This window comes from Cynocephalus volans, chromosome 6, assembly GCF_027409185.1.
Source record: "Cynocephalus volans isolate mCynVol1 chromosome 6, mCynVol1.pri, whole genome shotgun sequence".
NCBI classification, from domain to species: domain Eukaryota; kingdom Metazoa; phylum Chordata; class Mammalia; order Dermoptera; family Cynocephalidae; genus Cynocephalus; species Cynocephalus volans.
Window position 1 is genome coordinate 52,306,833 of NC_084465.1, and position 18,736 is coordinate 52,325,568.

At 36.0% G+C, this 18,736-nt stretch overlaps 1 protein-coding gene across 4 annotated transcripts in view; it reads left to right on the forward strand.

Annotated features, from left to right (window-relative positions):
• PHTF2 (putative homeodomain transcription factor 2) overlaps positions 1–18,736 on the forward strand; it is a 145,360-nt gene that overhangs the window by 116,091 nt on the left and 10,533 nt on the right. For 3 of the 4 annotated variants that reach the window (XM_063098638.1, XM_063098637.1, XM_063098639.1), the window contains 4 exons: positions 5,200–5,328; positions 6,726–6,998; positions 7,223–7,354; positions 9,404–9,490. In XM_063098638.1, the coding sequence (XP_062954708.1) occupies positions 5,200–5,328; positions 6,726–6,998; positions 7,223–7,354; positions 9,404–9,490 (621 nt within the window). Of the gene's footprint in view, positions 1–5,199; positions 5,329–6,725; positions 7,014–7,222; positions 7,355–9,403; positions 9,491–18,736 lie in introns of those variants that run through there. The other variant, XM_063098640.1, reaches the window with a different exon arrangement.

Sequence of the window (18,736 nt, forward strand, 5' to 3'; positions counted from 1 at the left end):
ATAAACAAATAGACCAATGGAACAGAAAACTCAAACAGACATATGAATTATGGATTATATGGATTCCTAATGTATGACATAAGTGGCATTATGAATCAGTGAGAAAAGGGTGGACTGTATGGTTATGGGTCAAATGATCATCCATACATGAAAATATATTCCAGATAGTTCCTTAATGTGAAGAAGCAAAACTTTAAAACATTTAGAAGAAAATATAAGAGGAAAATGTTTTTTACTTCAGGTTAGAGAAGAATTTTTTAAAACAAGATATAAAATGCACAGACAGCAAAAATGGAAGGATTGATAAATTTGAATATCTTAAAATTTAAAACTTTGGGCTACAAAATAAGCCATAAACACTGTTGAAAGACAAGCTGGGAGAAAATATTTTCAACACATTAACTATTCAAGTGTTACTACACAGAGCACATAAAGAACTACTACAAATGAATAGGTAAAAAGACAAATGACTCAACAGAAAAATAAACAAAAGGATGGGAACAGGCAGTTCATCTGGATGGCTAATATAAGTAAAGATGGTTAGCCTTGCTAGTAGTCAGGGAAAAGTAAATTAGAACAATGAGATACCATTTCATATTGATCAGATTGTCAAATTTACAAACCTGATAAATTTCAATGTTGGCAAGAATGTGAGGAAAGAACTCTTATTTAATGCTGATGATGGTATAAATTTGTACAACTACTTGAAGAGCAGTTTGTAATTATACAGTAGTCCCTCATCTGCAGCTTCACTTTCCATGGTTTCATTTTCTGCAGTTTCAGTTACCTGAGGTCAGTGGTGCTCTGAACACAGATAAGTATGGTACAATAAAATATTGAGAGAGAAACCATATTCACATAACTTTTATTGCAGTATATTGTTAGAATTGTTCTATTTTGTTATTAGTTATTGTTATTAATCTCTTACTGTGCCTAATTTATAAATTAAAATTTAGCATAGGTATGTACGTATAAGAAAAAACATAACATGTATATATAGGGTTCAGTACTATCCATGGTTTCAGGCATCCACTGTGGGTCTTGAATGTATCCCCCAAGGACGATTGTATAATTGAAGGTCTGCGTAATCTAGGGCCCTTTTATCCCATTCCAAGGAAACTTTAGAAGATGGGCATAAGGAGACATGTAGAAAAATGTTCAAGGGCCCTTTTATCCCATTCCAAGGAAACTTTAGAAGATGGGCATAAGGAGACATGTAGAAAAATGTTCATTGCATTGTGCATGATAGTGAAAATGGAAAATAATGCAATCACCAACAATAGATGCATTATCTTATGTAATCCTCCCAATGTATGGAAATCTAGCTTATTTTATTTTCATTTTATAGATGAAAAAATTGAGGTTCAGAGTTGAGTAATGTGTCCAACGTCACAGAGAGATAAGTATTCAATAAAGAGTTGCTATGTAAGGAAAAGAGGGAATGATTGAAATGATGCATCTGGTGGGAATCTAAGACATGCTAGATTGAGAAGGAAATGAAACTAGGAAGGGACTGATAAATGGAAGAATAGGTATGTTTAGGAAAGCAAGTGTTTTAGAATTTAAGGTTTGAGAGACTTGGTAAGATGGGAGGTTGTAGACGAAGATTCATTTCAGAAGTAGAGCAATTCTGTATGGTGATAAAGTCCAGGGCGCAACCATGGGAGTAGCTGAAGTTCTTTGGAATTGAAGAAATGAAAAAACAATGAACAATCCATGAGAACATAGGGTGTTGAGTGAGTCATCTGTATATTCATGTAGGTCACTGAGAGGAATAATTGGAATGGAGCTTAATGGAAATGCTATAAGCTTTTCTCCCAGAGATACCATAAGCAGCACAGAAGCAGGGACCATATGTTTTTTGCTCATTGTTGCATCACACGGTGCCTGATACATAGTAGGTATTTAATAAATATTAGTTGAGTGAATGCCTGAAACAAAATTAAATTTTTCAAAAACATGCCAATTAGGCCTTTATTAAATGTTTAAAAAATTGTTTTATGATGTCAATACGGAATAAATTGACCCCAAGTCTGCCACACCACTCTGCTCCTTTTTTGTTAAGATAAAAATTTTTAATGCTGTACTCTGCATCTAATTATGGTATCCTAGACTTATATTGGTTTTGCTTTTGGATTAAAGACTTGATTTTAAACACATTTCTTATTGTTAGGATTCTAAAAAATAAGCTCATGTTTTTAGTTTTACTAGTAGCCGGGTAACGGAAATTAGCTCCCTTTTCTTATTTGACCAAGGTCTGTGTTAGGTGTAGAGGACCCTTTTTCTACCCACCATAATACTGGACGGACGGACACCACACACACACACACACACACACACACACACACACACACACACACACACACACACACACACACACACACACACACACACACACACACACACACACACACACACACACACACACACACACACACACACACACACACACACACACACACCATTTGAATTAGTGTGTTCTAATCAGGATATACCCAAATTTGTATTTTTGTTTTATTATTTGCTTTATTTTCGTTGTAAATACTAACTGAAACATTTCCAGAGGAGAAAATTGTTCTCTTCTAATTATGGCTGAGTATATAATAAAATATAAGGCCATATTCAAGTGAAATTAATTTCTTACTAGGTAAAGCTTTAAATGCTTACATTCCCACAGTTGAAAACACCTGTAAAGTGGTTGTCATGGTGAATTTATTTGAAGTAAAACATGCCATGAATGAACAAAGAGCAAAGCAGTTGAGATTTTGGATGAAGATATAGAACAATCATTAAATGAGTTCCAAATTTTAGTTTGAAAACGTGTTAAGAACCTATGTGATAAAATTATAAAATGTAATTATTTGCTCTGATGTTTACCTTGAGTCTTAAAAAAAAAAAAAAGCGTTTCATGTCATGCGGCTTTCTGCTCACTGCAGGTAGCCTTGTTTCAACAAGACTTTTTCATTATACATTACACATTCCACACACACACACACAGTTCTATTAACAAACTCTTTTTAAATTCACCAGCTTCTGATAGCTATCTTCTCTCTTGCCTTTTGGCTTTCTATACATAATATGATATCAAATGCTGGTTAGAGTAACAGGGAGGTAGCTGGGTACAAAAGGAATACTTTTGGAAGAACAGTGAAAAACTTCTTGATTTCTTATTTCTGTCTCTAGATGAATCTTCTTCGTATTGATGTGCCTTTTATCATGTAATTGGGAAGATTTTTAACTCTGTTACAGGCTGAAAATTTTTTTTAAGAAGTCTATACATCAGTTATTGAAATCCGTTGCCTCTTAGGCTTAACCTTTTTTCAATTCAACTTCTTGCACTTCCTTTCTACCTTTTTGGTTCCATTATGTTTCACAATTATTAAATATCCAGAGAAAGTTTGATACATATTTTGGTGCAAATTATTTTTATCCCAAACTAGAATATTTTGTTTGGGGATAAATTATGAAACATCATTTGAGGAATTAAGTTGATAATTAATAACTTGTGTCTCTGAGCTCTTAAGGGTCAAATAGTGAAATACTCATATATACCATGAAAGTTAATATACCTGTATGTTAAAATTCTATATCTTTGGAAAAGGTAAAAATTTCCCACCTCTGTTTCCTTACCTATTATTGAATTATGATTACTCAACTTAGTTGAAATGAGTTAGTGCAACTTTACTCCCCCTAGAGGAAAATATTATGTTCCTTAAATTTACAGAAACATTTCTTTACCATATTTTAATCACATTTTTGTACTTCAAAGAATAAATATAACTAAGTAGATTCTTCTGTTTATTGTTAGAAATTATTTTAAGGAAATGTTTTATAAAATTTGAATATTACAATGTCAAAGATCTATTATTTTCCTGAGGTTGCTATGAATGCCAAAACTATCCTTTTTACAAAATGTGGGAAGTATATCAGTCCTTAAAAATTATAAATTAGGGGCCGACCCCGTGGCGCACTCGGGAGAGTGCGGCGCTGGGAGCGCAGCAGTGCTCCCGCTGCGGGTTTGGATCCTATATAAGGATGGCCGGTGCGCTCACTGGCTGAGCGCGGTACGCCAGTCACAAAAAGACAAAAAAAAAAAAAAAAAAAATTAGAAATTAGAAATACTGTGATGTAAATGAATTGACCTGAATCTGAGTCTAATCTTTTAGTGTTACTTCTTTCAAAGTCTGATGATATAAAGGTTAGTGATTCATTAATTTTGTGGCTATCTTTAACCCAACTATTGTATTTTGGAATTTTATTCTTTTAATTATAAATCTAAAACAAACAGACATAAGCAACTGATCCATCATACTAAAACTTTCAATTTTTTTAAGCTTTTTTTATTCCTTGTAACATTGAGAGATATGTTATTCTACTTTAGAGGATATTTCTATGTACTTCAGTTTTGCAATATTTGTTCTATCAGGAAAAAAAAAAAGTTAAACCTATCCTTTAGAGAAATGCCAGCTTAAAATATCAGAAAAGTAACTAAGTCAGATATTTAAGGTAAGTGTATAAATTAGAATCTTTTTCAGGATGAGATTTTATCACTATCAAAGAGGTTCAAATCTCAGCTGTCATATTCTTTTGTATTCAGTGATCATAAGTTGGACAATGATCGGTATAAACAATTTGATATCCATTTGTCTTTTAACGTTAGTATATTGGTAGCAATACAGACTAATTGACAACTAAGTACTTTTGAGTGTTTTTGAACAACAGGTTGCCTAATACCTGTTATAGAAACTTCTTTTATGTTTTTGTAACTATGTAATTTTTTATGCCATCTGTTCAATATATATGCTAATTTTAAGATAGAATATTAGTGTCATTAAAATTATATGTATAAAAATATATAGCTATGCACATGTATATGTTCCATTATAAAATATAAATGTATTTACCAATTATTTTTATTTTTTAGTGTAGTTAAAATTGTGTTTAGACTTGGATCTAGTTGGTGCTTGGTAACTTAACTATCTGTGAATTGGCAGATCACTTAACTTAGAATAGTCTCATTTACCTAATGTATAATATAAAAAATTAACTACATAAAATTTAAGGTCCCTTTCAGTTCTACCAATCTAGCATATTGGTAGAACCTTGGATATATAGAGAAAGATACACAATTTTATTTACACACATTTTAGTTATGAAATGTAATAAATATATTCACCAACTTCTGTTTATTTTTTACAGAGTCACTTGCCCTGGCTCCATAGTTCCCACCCGGGATTAGAAAAAATAAGTGCTATTGTATGGGAAGGCAATGACTGTAAGAAGGCAGACATGTCTGTCCTTGAAATCAGTGGAATGATAATGAACAGAGTGAGTTTCTAAATTTTACTCTTTTAGTTCAAGCGTAAGACTTAGTGATTATCAATATATAAAGTAATTCGTAGAATGTTATATTAATAACCTACTCACCTCATTTCTTCACCTTGAAAAAGAAGTTATTTGTATGTATTTGCCTTCACCTGTAATTTAAACAGTCATTTGTCACCAAACCTTTCTCATCTTTTAGTGTTTTCATTCCTCTGACCAAGGGAGATGATACAATCTAAACTTTTCCTTTCTTTTGCTTTCAGTGGATAAAATTGAGGAGCTGCTAGACATACACAAGTGTTGATGAAGTCTTATTTTTCTGTATCATCCTTACTGTTCATTTGTTTATTAGTCCCTAAAACATGAAGAAAAAAAAATCAAACTAGTAAATTTGTATTCATGCTTCCTTGCCTGCTTAAATATATAGAAGTAAGGCAGGAAGTGGTAAAAATCATGAGTGCGTTGAAGAAAAATAGTACCAATACTGTAGATTTTCATTTTGGTTTCTCTTAAATTACTTTTGTCAGATAATCACTGCTTTTTAAGATCTACCTGATTTTTTTGTACAACTAGGTATGATCTAACTTGCAATTCTAAATTTCTTTGGTGCATTACTATGCTAGGACTCTTGTTCACACTTTACGTAGGACAGGAATTAAAATAACTGGGTCTAGATGTTGATATACTCCTTACTACATATCTCATTGTGAGCAATTAAAAACAGTTGACTAGGGAGTCACTGGAGACTTGGATCTAGTTGGTGGTCTATAACCTAACTATCTGTGAACTGGCAGATCACTTAGAAAGTCTCATTCTATATAAAAAGTTAGCTACATGAAACTTAAGGTCCCTTCCATTTCTACCAATCTAGCATATTGGAAATTCTTTTATTTTCTCATTTAATTTCTAATTCTCCTTTTAATAATCCCCCCACCTTTTTCCCCTCTATTTAATTTCTCCCTCACCCCCCCCCCCAAGTCAGACGCTCTCTTCTAAAATGATTTTAGAGTTTAAGGAGACATTAGATCTCATTCTTTTTAATATTGCAGTATTCATGGATATTCCTAACTTTAGAAGTAATGAGATACACAGAATTTTTTTTAAAGATCTGGATAAGACTGAGATAGTTAATCCTTTTGCACCTACTTAGTGAATTAGAGATCTGATAATGAATTAAAAAAAAAAAAACTGAAGAAATAATGACATATTTTATGTACAGTAGGCTGTCAAACTTGAATGAAATTTAAATTTCATTATTCATGTGTTAAAACTAACATTTTAATGAAACGATTTCATATTGCTATAAATAAAATAATGCTTAATAGGAACTCATTTTACTATAGATAAAATTTATGTTTATTTTTTCTTCCTTTTCCCCCTCTTCCCTCGGCTCCCTCAAGGTGAACAGCCATATACCAGGAATAGGGTACCAGATTTTTGGAAATGCAATCTCTCTAATCCTGGGTTTAACTCCATTTGTTTTCCGACTCTCACAAGCTACAGACTTGGAACAACTCACAACACATTCTGCTTCCGAACTTTATGTGATTGCGTTTGGTTCTAATGAAGATGTCATAGTTCTTTCAATGGTTATAATAAGTTTTGTGGTTCGTGTGTCTCTTGTGTGGATTTTCTTTTTTTTGCTCTGTGTAGCAGAAAGAACTTATAAACAGGTGGGTATAATATAGATTTAGGAATACAGAATATTTTATCCTTTTCATAATATTCAAAATATTCCTGTAGTATTTTAGTATTTCGTTAAATCATTTTGACCTATTTATTTTGGTTTACTTTTATAGTATTTAACCAAATAAAATCATGACAATCTATATTTTGTTGATTTTTGTTTTTCCGTGGTAGTCTACTGAAAATTAATCCTCATCTTAATCTTTTTTAGCGATTACTTTTTGCAAAACTCTTTGGACATTTAACATCTGCAAGGAGGGCTCGAAAATCTGAGGTTCCTCATTTCCGGTTGAAGAAAGTACAGAATATAAAAATGTGGCTATCTCTTCGTTCCTATCTTAAGGTAGAATGGTTGCGAAAAAAGTATGCTTAACATGCTGATTCTCTCTAATAGTTCCCATTTCTTTTTCAATATGTCTTTAGATGTACAGTCATCAATTTATACTCATTCTAAAGCTGGATTAAGAATTTTGTTTCTACCTAGACTGGTTATCACAAGCCAGTAGAGGGAGCCCATTACTTAAAAAAGAATTTTTTTTTAGAAGTCTGTAACCATAGAGTTTCTTTACCAAAATGACCTATTACTACTTTAAAATATTAGCTTGAATTTCAAAGTCATTCTATCCATGCCATTCTTTTCCTTTAAACTTTTAAATAATTTTCATAATTATGGAAGTAAGATATAAAAACTCTAGAGAGAAAAGGGAAACATCTGAATTAGTTTTAGGAAAACACCATTTCCCCCCCTCCCCCCGAGGATTTTTGTTGTTGTTATAAGATTAAGTAGCAGTGAATTTTATTATGTATGGAGTAATTATGCAAGTTTGAATGATGTTTATTCAGAACACCCATTCATGTCTTAATAATGTTGACCCAAAGACCAAATATCATCTGACATACCTAGATCTTTAATGCTTTTTATGTTGAAGTAATAATGAAGTAAAAAAGTTTGCATTATTTATCTATCCTTATGTTTTAAAAATTCATTGTTCTGTTTATTAGTTTAACTTGTTAAATTCAACTCAGTCTCCATTGGGAAATGGCATGGATTATTTTTTCTCACTGTGACATTTCTGTTGGATGGAGGGATGAATATGATCCTGTTGCTTGGCTTAGTGAGAATCCATCCAAAATTTCCCCTCATTTTCAACCCTAAGTAGGTATTACATTCGTTTGTACACTGGTTATTTTATTCAGTAACACTTATTTAATGTTAACTGTGTGCCATTCACTATTGATGAAAGTCCCTACCCTTAGGAACTTATACTTCAATGAGGGAAATGTGTAATCCCAGACCTAGAAATTATCTTTGGTACTTACTTCCCTCTCTTGCATTTCCATCATCCAACTTATCACCAATTCCTATCCTTTCTGCTTTCACAATATATCTTGAATATATTTACTTGTCTTTGTTTCCATTTCCACCACCCCAATTGAAACCATCAGTCATCTTCTGCATTGGGTTCCTGCAGTTGCCTCTCAACTGGCCTTTCAGCATTCATAATTCTTCCTTTCAATACTTTCTTTAATGTGCCACCAGAGATCTTTTAAAAATGTAGATTTGACCATATAATTTCTTAAAATTTTTTGAAGGTTCTCAGTTGTTCTTAGGATAAAGCACAAAATCTTAACAGGGTTTATTATGCTCTTCATGATCTAGGTCTTACCTCATGTACCATGTCTCTCGTCTCATTTTGAAACACTTTCCTCCCTAACACACTACATTCCAGCCACACTACACTAATTCAGTTCTTTAAATGCACGCACTATGCTTCCTGCTTTATACTCTTGCCCATGCTCTTCCTTCTGCCTAGAACACTGCCATGTGCCATGCTTACCACTGCCCCTTAGTTTGGTGTAAATATCACTTCCTTCAGGAGATCTCTCCAGGCCCATGCTCCTATGCCTCAAATCTAAATTGTTTCCCAGCCAGTTACCTCAATGTGTCCTATACCTTTCCTTCATAGCACGCATCAGAATTTATCACATTTGCTATATTTGTGATTATGAGCTTGATGTCTCATACCCCTACTAGTTCCTGTGAAGGTATGGACTATGTCTGTTTTTTCTCTACTGTATTTCTGGTACCTAGCACAGTGTCTAGTTCTGAACAGGGGCTTAACAAACATTTGTTGAGTAAACAATTAGTGTTTGACAAAATTAAATACTTGAAAGTTATGCTATGCTATGTGGACATCATTTCACTGTGTTGAAAATCCTCAAGAAATATTAATACTTTATCATTAAATCCATCTGTCAAATTGGGTATACTTTCAACATTGTAAGCTATGATCATTCTGCAGTGATAGATCAACACCTTAATTGAAAGCATGGAAATTAGCTGCTAATTAGTAAATATATTTTAAAGTGTTTCCCCTTTTTTTCCTTTCAGCGTCGAGGTCCTCAGCGATCTGTTGATGTAATAGTTTCATCTGCTTTCTTGTTGACTATCTCAGTTGTATTTATCTGTTGTGCCCAGGTGAGTTAACTTGTTCCAGGTAGAAGTGAAACAATGGATATATAAATACTAAGTTTCAGAAGACTTTATAATAATAAATAATCAAAGTAATAATATAAATAAGCCTAGTTAGACAAGTAAGTTTTGAAGTTGACTTTTTGCAGTTTATTTTTTCAGTAGAATAAATAAGTGTATCTTATCTCTGTGTTATGAACAGTGAGCATATTCTCAAATATCTGTTGAATGAACATATAGGAATTAATGTTTCTCTAGAACCCATCTGATTTTCTTTATTTGCTAAAACAAACATTGAGTTATAAAATTGTTTTCTGAAGCTAATTTATCCACATTGAATATTAATTCTTATGTTTCTTATCTCTGCATTGTCACTGTGATTTGATTGCCACGTGCTTTAAAAAAGAATTCCCAGTGACCAAGATTAGTCAGGAAATACAAAAGTATCTCAGGATATACTCTGTGCTGTAAAATATAATGCAAACTTCTGTTTCAAGTAGTTTGACATACTAGGCTACCTGAAAATTCTTCTGCTTTAGAACACCAAACAATACTGAGGGGAAAAAACCCCTAGCTTTATATATATATATATATAATATGCATGTCTGAGTTCACATGACAGTAAAGGGCCAAAAAATAAGATAAAACTGAAAACCAGAGTATTATTTAAGCATAAGCATTAATGGTATGTTAGCTCTTGGATAAGAGGGTGAGGTGCATTGTCAATCTAGAGACCTAAGTTTTATGCCCACATGAGGACAGGAGATGCGGCCTTAACCTGCATACCTCCATATATATATATATATATATATATATATATATATATATATAGTCACACCATGGAGTCATAACCTTCAGTGGCCTACAGCCTCAGTGAAAAGGTGAACAAGAAAAACAGTCTGCCCACCAGCACGGGAAGGCAATAAAGAAACTTATCTGACTCTGCCTAGACTCTGGATGGCAATAAAGGGGGAAAAATTTCTCCTAAGAATATATAATTATAGGTTTGCCCATATTACAGGTTTAGGGTTCAAATTAACGTTACACATTTTGCCCTATAATCCTCATGTCTATAAGTTAATATAAAAAGTGGTCCTAGGCCCATGGATACCTGGCAGAAGCAAAACTAAGACTGTTCTGGGGCATATAACTTCAGCCTAGACCACACAGGATTTCCACATATAAATCCCCTTCAGGTTTCAAGACACATGAAGAAGCAACCCATCATGAGTGAGTCAACAGATTAGCAAACAGCAGAATTAGATCTCCAGCTGTTTCAGTTAATAAACTGATCAGATAGAAACTTTTTTTGTTGTTTAAAATGATTATGACACAGATAGTGCTATGTGGAAAGAACAGATAGGTTTGAAAACAAACCCAGTAGTACTTCAGTGAAATGAAAAATATAGTCATTGACATTAAAAACACAGTGAACAGAATAAATAACAGATTAAAGACACATTTAATGAACTGAGACATAAAGGAAATGACCTAGAATACAGGACAGAGATGAAGAGATGGAAAATGAGATATAGGTGGGAGATCCAACTTATATCTAATAGGAATTCCAGAGGGAAAGAATGGAGGAGAGCAATATTTGTAGAGATAATGGCTGGGATCTTTTCTGAGTTGATGAAATTCTTTTCAGGCACAAGGACAGTTTATAAAACTTTCCCGTGTACCAGGCCACAAAGTAATTCTCAACTAATAACAGATGACTGTCACCACATAGACCACATGTTCTAGCTGTAATGCAGTCAAAGTACAAAACAATGACAGCAATAACAACAAAAAAACTCATACATTTGGAAGTTTCAAAATGCACTTATAAATAACAGATTTTTAAAAGGCAAAAGTACATATTAAACTTTAAACTACTGGCACACTTGAGAATTTTTTAAGGATAGTAGTATGAATTGCTTTATGTCATTAAAGTTGAAAGCTTAAGTGTATGGTTTTGTAGAAATGCATAATTTATTAAAACTGACTCAAAAAGTAATTGAAAACCTGAGGAGACCTATAACTGTAAGTAGTATTGATTTCATAGTTTAAAAATATGCTCCCTCATGGAAGACTCTTGAGCAGACACACAGAGCAAGCCTTTCAAAGCTGGAGGGAATCCACTAGACTGTTCTGCCTGACTGGCTAAAGCCCAGGCCAATGCCTGCTGCCCAGAGAGGCCTGAGAGCTGCCAAGCCTCCTTGTCCTGAGTCAGCTGCGCCAGAACAGGCAGGTGCTATGGGATCCCCAGCCCAGGTCCGTCCCTGCCACCCAGAGAGACCCAAGAGCTGTCGGCCCACACGCCCCGAGTCAGCTGTGCCAGAACAGGCAGGTGCCACAGGACCCCCTGCCCAGGCTAGTCCCCACTTCCCAGAATTGACAGTCCCTTCAGGATTCAGGCCAGACATCAGGGTGGAACGAGTGGACTGTGATACCCCTGCCACAATGACTAAACACCAAAGGAAAGATACCAGAAATATGAAAAATCAAGAAAGTACATCAGCACCAAAGGAAAATAATAACTCTCAAGCTCTAGATCCTATAGAACAGGAAGCCCTTAAAATGACTGATAAGGAATTTAGAGCAACAATTCTAAGGAAACTAAACGAGATACAAGAAAACCCAGACAACACAATGAAATGAGAAAAAATATACAGGACCTGAAAGAAGAAATGTACAAAGAAATCAATGCCCTGAAAAAGAATGTAGTAGAGCTTGTGGAGGTGAAGGATTCATTCAACAATATAAAAACACAACAGAGAGTCTAACCAGCAGGCTAGAACAAGCAGAAGAGAGAATTTCTGACCTTGAAGACAGGCTGTTTGAATTAACACAGGCAGACCAGAAAAAAAATTTTTTTTTTAATTGAAGAAAATCTGAGAGATAACAGACAACCTTAAGTGCTCAAATATCCAAATCATGGGTATTCTAGAAGGGAAGGAAAAAGGAAATGGCATTGAAAACATATTCAATGAAATAATAGCAGAAAACTTCCCAGGTATAGGGAAAGTCACAGATCTTCAGATTCAGGAGGCCCAAAGATCCCCAAATATATTCAACCTAAAAAGGTCCTCTCCAAGACATGTTATAGTCAAATTGGCAAAACTCAAAGACAAAGACAGAATCTTAAAAGCTGCAAAAGAGAAGCAGCAAGTCACCTATAAGGAAGCCCCAATCAGACTAACATCAGACTTCATCAGAAATCCTAAAAGCAGAATTCCAGTCAAGATGGCAGAATAGATGGTCCCCAGCATCACTCTTTCCCACAAATCAACCAATTTACAACCATAAAAATGTAACATCAGCCAAGGTGGGGCCACTGGAGCTCAGGGGAAGAGGAGGAAAGACCTACAGAGTTCATGAAGGCTGGAGAAACCACGATGAGAGAAAGAAAAACTGCTCAGAGTGTTTCAGGCTGTGGCCACTTTAAGGCTGGAACTGCTGAGCGCTTGGAGCAGGAGCTGGAAGAAGCCACAGCTGTGCCCTTCAGATGGAGTTACTTGGAGGTGACAGAGGAGAAGGGGCCTTGGTGGCCCCCAGGACAGCAGGACTACTAATAGGGCTCCTGTGGACCCACACAGGAGCGAGGAACCAGAACAGCTGAAAAGGGGAGCCATTCAGAGGCTGGCGAGTCATTGCAAGGGACCAGTGCAGGGCCCATCCCATGGGAAGTGTTTGGTGCACGGGCTGTGGGGGAGACAGGCCCACTGGGAGAATACTGGGACACAGCAAGGACAGCCGATCTGCCCCCCAATCAGTGGAGGACCACACAGAGGAGACTGGTCAGGAATATAGAATTGAATGGGGTGCAGTTTGCTGAAAAAACTCAGGCCCAGATCAGAGTTTCTACACAACCCAGGTGCACCAGGTCTCTGGAGAGCCAAAAGTACCTATGAGGTAAACCATTAAACCTTGAGCTGCACAAAAAGCCTTCCCTAGGGAAACAGCAGCAAAGCAGCAATTTAACTCAACCTCACAGCTCAAGTACTGGTTCCCACAGGAAGCTCCCCCGTGTTAGAAGTAAGCAAAGGACAAAAGATTAGTTTCAGCCCAGGCACACCACTAGTGCCTTGGGGCCTGTCAGGGGACATGATGCATAGAGCCAGGGACCAGAACCCGGCCCACAACCACTCATACCACCAGTACCTTGGGGCCTGCCTGGGGACCCGAGACATGGAGAAGGGGATCGGACACCCCTCCCACAACGAGGCACACCATGCCAGTGCCTTGGGACCCACCTGGGGACCCAAGGCATGGAGTTGGGGAATGGACCCCCTCCCACAACCAGGCAATGTGCTCTCACCTTGGGGCCTGCCTGAGGACCAGAGGCATGGATCCAGGGACTGTACCCCCTCCCACAACTAGGCACACCATGCCAGCACCTTGAGGCCCACCTGGGGACCTGAGATGTGGAGTGGGGACTGGACCCCCATCCCACAACCAGGCACACCATGTGAGTGCCTCAGGGCCTGCCCAGGGACCCAAGGCATGGATCTGCGGACCAGACACTCCCCACAACCAGGCACACCACTTGTGCCAAGAAGCATGCCAAAAGCATCACCTCCATGTGGGTGGCCCACCAAAGCCACCACAATAACCATGGCTGCCACAAAAGTAGCTAGATGCCACAACCTCCACACAGATGGTCTGCCAGCCACTGGAGGGCATTGACAGAAGGAGAGTCACCAGCAGACATAAAGAAAAGAGGAGGTCTCTCTCCACAAAGCCCATTTCAGAGTGTCAGAAGAAGCATCTACTTTATGATAATATTGGGGACCTGATCACACCTCTCAGCACTGAACAGATCATCTAGGCAAAAATCAACAGAGTAACCATTATTCTTTCAGAATGAGAGAAGAAATCTAGGGTGATTAGAGGGGGTAGGGAGGAAGGAGAGGGGATGGGGAGAGATTGGACAAGGGACATAAAGAATAATTATGGTTTGTAATACTATATATGCTAGTGATATTGATTTGATCAACATATCTCAATGTTGAATCCCCAAAATATGTATAATCAATTTTGATTTACTAAAAATTGTTTAAAAATAAATAAATAAAAAGCCAAAAAAAAAAAAGAGCAAAAACTAACAGTCAAACAAAAATGCTAACAGTAAAGAGGAAAAATAGTTTTTCTACCACCCCAAGAAACCAACAAACACAGAAGACAAACAGAAAATCAGAAAGAAAGGAACAAAAGATACTTAAGACATCTAAACAAAAATCAATAAAATGCTAGGAGTAAATCAATACCTTTCAGTAATAACTCTAAATGTAAAAGGATTCAATTGCCCACTCAAAATACACAGACTGACTGACTGACTGGATTAAAAAGATGGACCCAACAATATGCTGCCTTCAAGAGACTCACCTCACCTGTAAAGACACACATAGACTAAGAGTGAAAGGATAGAAAAAGACTTACCATGCAAATAGAAATGAAAAACAAGCTGGAGTAGGTATTCTTATATCAGATAAAATAGACTTTAAACCAAAAACCATAAAAAGAGAGAGAAGGCCATTATCTAATGATAAAAAGATCTATCCATCAAGAAGACATAACAACCATAAATATATATGCACCCAACATTGGAGCAGCCAGATTCATAAAGCAAATGCTATTAGATCTAAAGAATGAGAAAGACACTAACACCATAATAGGAGGGGACCTGAACACCCCACTATCAATCAATATTGGACAGATCATCTAGAATCAACAGAGAAACACAAGATCTAAACAACACTTTACACCAATTGGACTTTGCAGATATCTACAGAACATTCCATCCAACAATGTCAGAATATTCATTCTTCTCATCAGCACATGGAACATTCTCCAGGATAGACCACGTGTTATGTCACAAAGCAAGTCTCCAAAAACCATAAAAAGAGATAGAGAAGGCCATTATCTAATGATAAAAAGATCTATCCATCAAGAAGACATAACAACCATAAATATATATGCACCCAACATTGGAGCAGCCAGATTCATAAAGCAAATGCTATTAGATCTAAAGAATGAGAAAGACACTAACACCATAATAGGAGGGGACCTGAACACCCCACTATCAATCAATATTGGACAGATCATCTAGAATCAACAGAGAAACACAAGATCTAAACAACACTTTACACCAATTGGACTTTGCAGATATCTACAGAACATTCCATCCAACAATGTCAGAATATTCATTCTTCTCATCAGCACATGGAACATTCTCCAGGATAGACCACGTGTTATGTCACAAAGCAAGTCTCAACAAATGTTTTTTAAAAATTGGAATTATTCCATGTATACTTTCAGATCACAATGGATTAAAATTAGAAATCAGCAACAAAGGAAACTCTGGAAACTATGCAAACACATGGAAATTAAACAACATTCTACTTAATGACATATGGGTCCAAGAAGAAATAAAACAGGAAATCAAAATTTCTTGAAACTAATGAAAATAATGATACGTCATACCAAAACCTGTGGGATACTGCAAAAGCAGTACTAAGGGAGAAATTTATCACATTAAATGCTTACTTCAGAAGAGTGGAAAGATGGCAAATAAACAACCTAACACTTCACCTTAAAGAATTAGAAAAACAAGAACAATCTAAATTCAAAGTTAGTAGACAGAAAGAAAATAATTAAAGTCAGAGCAGCAGTAAATGAAATAGAAACTAAAAAATGATACAAAAGATCAAAGTTGGTTTTTTGAAAAGATAAATAAAATTGACAAACCTTTAGCAAGGCTAAGAAAAGAAGAGAGAAGACCCAAATAAGAAAAGTTAGGAATGAAAAAGGTGATATTACAACTGATACCTCAGAAATACAGGGAATCATTAGAGACTACTATAAATGACTATATGCCAACAAATTTTAAAAACTGGAGGAAATGGATAAATTTCTGGACACATACAAACTACCAAAACTGAGCCAAGAAGATACAGAAACTGAACAAGCCAATGACAATAAAAGAGATTGAAGCTGTTATCAGAAGGTTCCCAACAAAGAAAAGCCCAGGACCAGATGGGTTCACTGCAGAGTTCTACCAAACCTTCAAAGAGGAATTGATACTAATTCTCTACAAATTATTTGCAAAGATTGAAACAGAGGCCATTCTCCCAAACTCATTCTATGAGGCAAACATGACCCTGATACCAAAACCAGACAAAGATACATCAAAAAAGGAAACTACAGGACAATATCCTTGATGATTATAGGCACAAAAATTCTCAATAAAATACTAGCTAACAGAATACAGCAACACATACACAAAATTATACACCATGATCAAGTGGGATTCATCCCAGGGATGCAAGGTTAGTTCAACATATGCAAATCAGTAAATGTGATACACCACATCAATAGAAGCAAAGAAAAAAACCATATGATCATCTCTATAGATGCTGAAAAAGCATTTGACAAAATTCAACACTTGTTCATGATAAAGACTCTCTACAAGTTAGGCATAGATGGAGAGTATCTCAACACAATTAAAGCCATATATGAGGGCCAGCCCCGTGGCGCACTCGGGAGAGTGTGGCGCTTGGGAGCGCAGCGGCGCTCCCTCCACGGGTTCGGATCCTATATGGGAATGGCCGGTGCGCTCACTGGCTGAGCGCGGTGCGGATGACACCAAGCCAAGGGTTGCGATCCCCTTACCAGTCACAAAAAGACAAAAAAAAAAAAAAAAAGCCATATATGATAAGCCCACTGCCAATATCGTTATGAACAGGGAAAAGCTGAAAGCTCTTCTCTTAAGAACAGGAACTAGACAAGGATGCCCACTCTCACCACTCCTATTCAACATAGTATTGGAAGTACTAGCCAGAGCCATCAGAGAAGAGAAGGAAATAAAGAGCATCCAGATTGGAAAAGATGAAGTCTAACTGTCCCTGTTTGTGGATGACATGATCCTATATATTAAACAGCCTAAAGCCTCTACAAAAAAACTCTTGGAGTTGATAAATGACTTTAGTAAAGTTGCAGGATACCAAATCAACACACAAAAATCAGTAGCATTTCTATACTCCAACAGTGAACATGCAGAAAAAGGAAGCTAGCCCATTTTAAATATCCACCAAAAAAATAAAATACTTAGGAATAAAGTTAACCAAGGATGTGAAAAATCTCTACAAAGAGAATTACAAACCACTGTTGAGAGAAATTAAAGAGAACACAAGAAGATGGAAAGATATCCCATGTTCTTGGATTGGAAGAATTAACATTGTGAAAATGTCCATATTACACAAAGTGATCTACAGATTCAATGCAATCCCCATCAGAATTCCAATGACATTTTTCTTAGAAATGGAAAAAACTATCCAGATATTTATATGAAATAACAAAAGACCATGCATAGCCAAAGCAACCCTGAGCAAAATAAATAAATAAATAAAGCTGGAGGCATAACACTACCTGACTTTGTACTACAAAGCTATAATAACCAAAACAGCATGGTACTGGCATAAAAACAGACACACAGATCAATGGAATAGAGTAGAGAACCCAGAAATCAACCCATATACCTATAGCCATCTGATCTTTGACAAAGGCACCAAGTCTACAAACTGGGGAAGAGACTGCGTCTTCAGCAAATGGTGCTGGGAAAACTGGATGTTCATATCTAGGAGAATGAAACTAGATCTGTACCTCTCACCATATACCAAAATAAACTCAAAATGGATTGAAGAATTAAATATACATCCTGAAACAGTAAAACTCCTTAAAGAAAACATAGGGGAAATACTCCAGGAAGTAGGAGTGAGTACAGACTTCATGAATAGGACCCAAAAGCACAGGCAACTAAAGCAAAAGTAAAGAAATGGGATTGTATCAAACTAAAAAGCTTCCGCACAGCAAAAGAAACAATCAACAGAGTGAAAGACAACTGAGTGGGAGAAAATATTTGCAAAATATACATCTGACAAAGGATTAATATCCAGAATATACAAGGAACTCAAACAACTTTACAGCAAAAAAACAAATAACCCAATTAAAAAATGGGCAAAGGAGCTGAATAGACATTTCTCAAAGGAAGATATACTAATGGCCAATAGACACATGAAAAAATGATCAACCTCACTCAGCATTCAGGAAATGCAAATCAAAACCACTTTGAGATACCATCTCATTCCAGTTAGGATGGCTAATATCCAAAAGACTGAGAATGATAAATGCTAGTGAGGTTACAGAGAAAAAGGAACTCTCATACACTGTTGATAGGACTGCAAAATGGTACAGCCTTTATGGAAAATG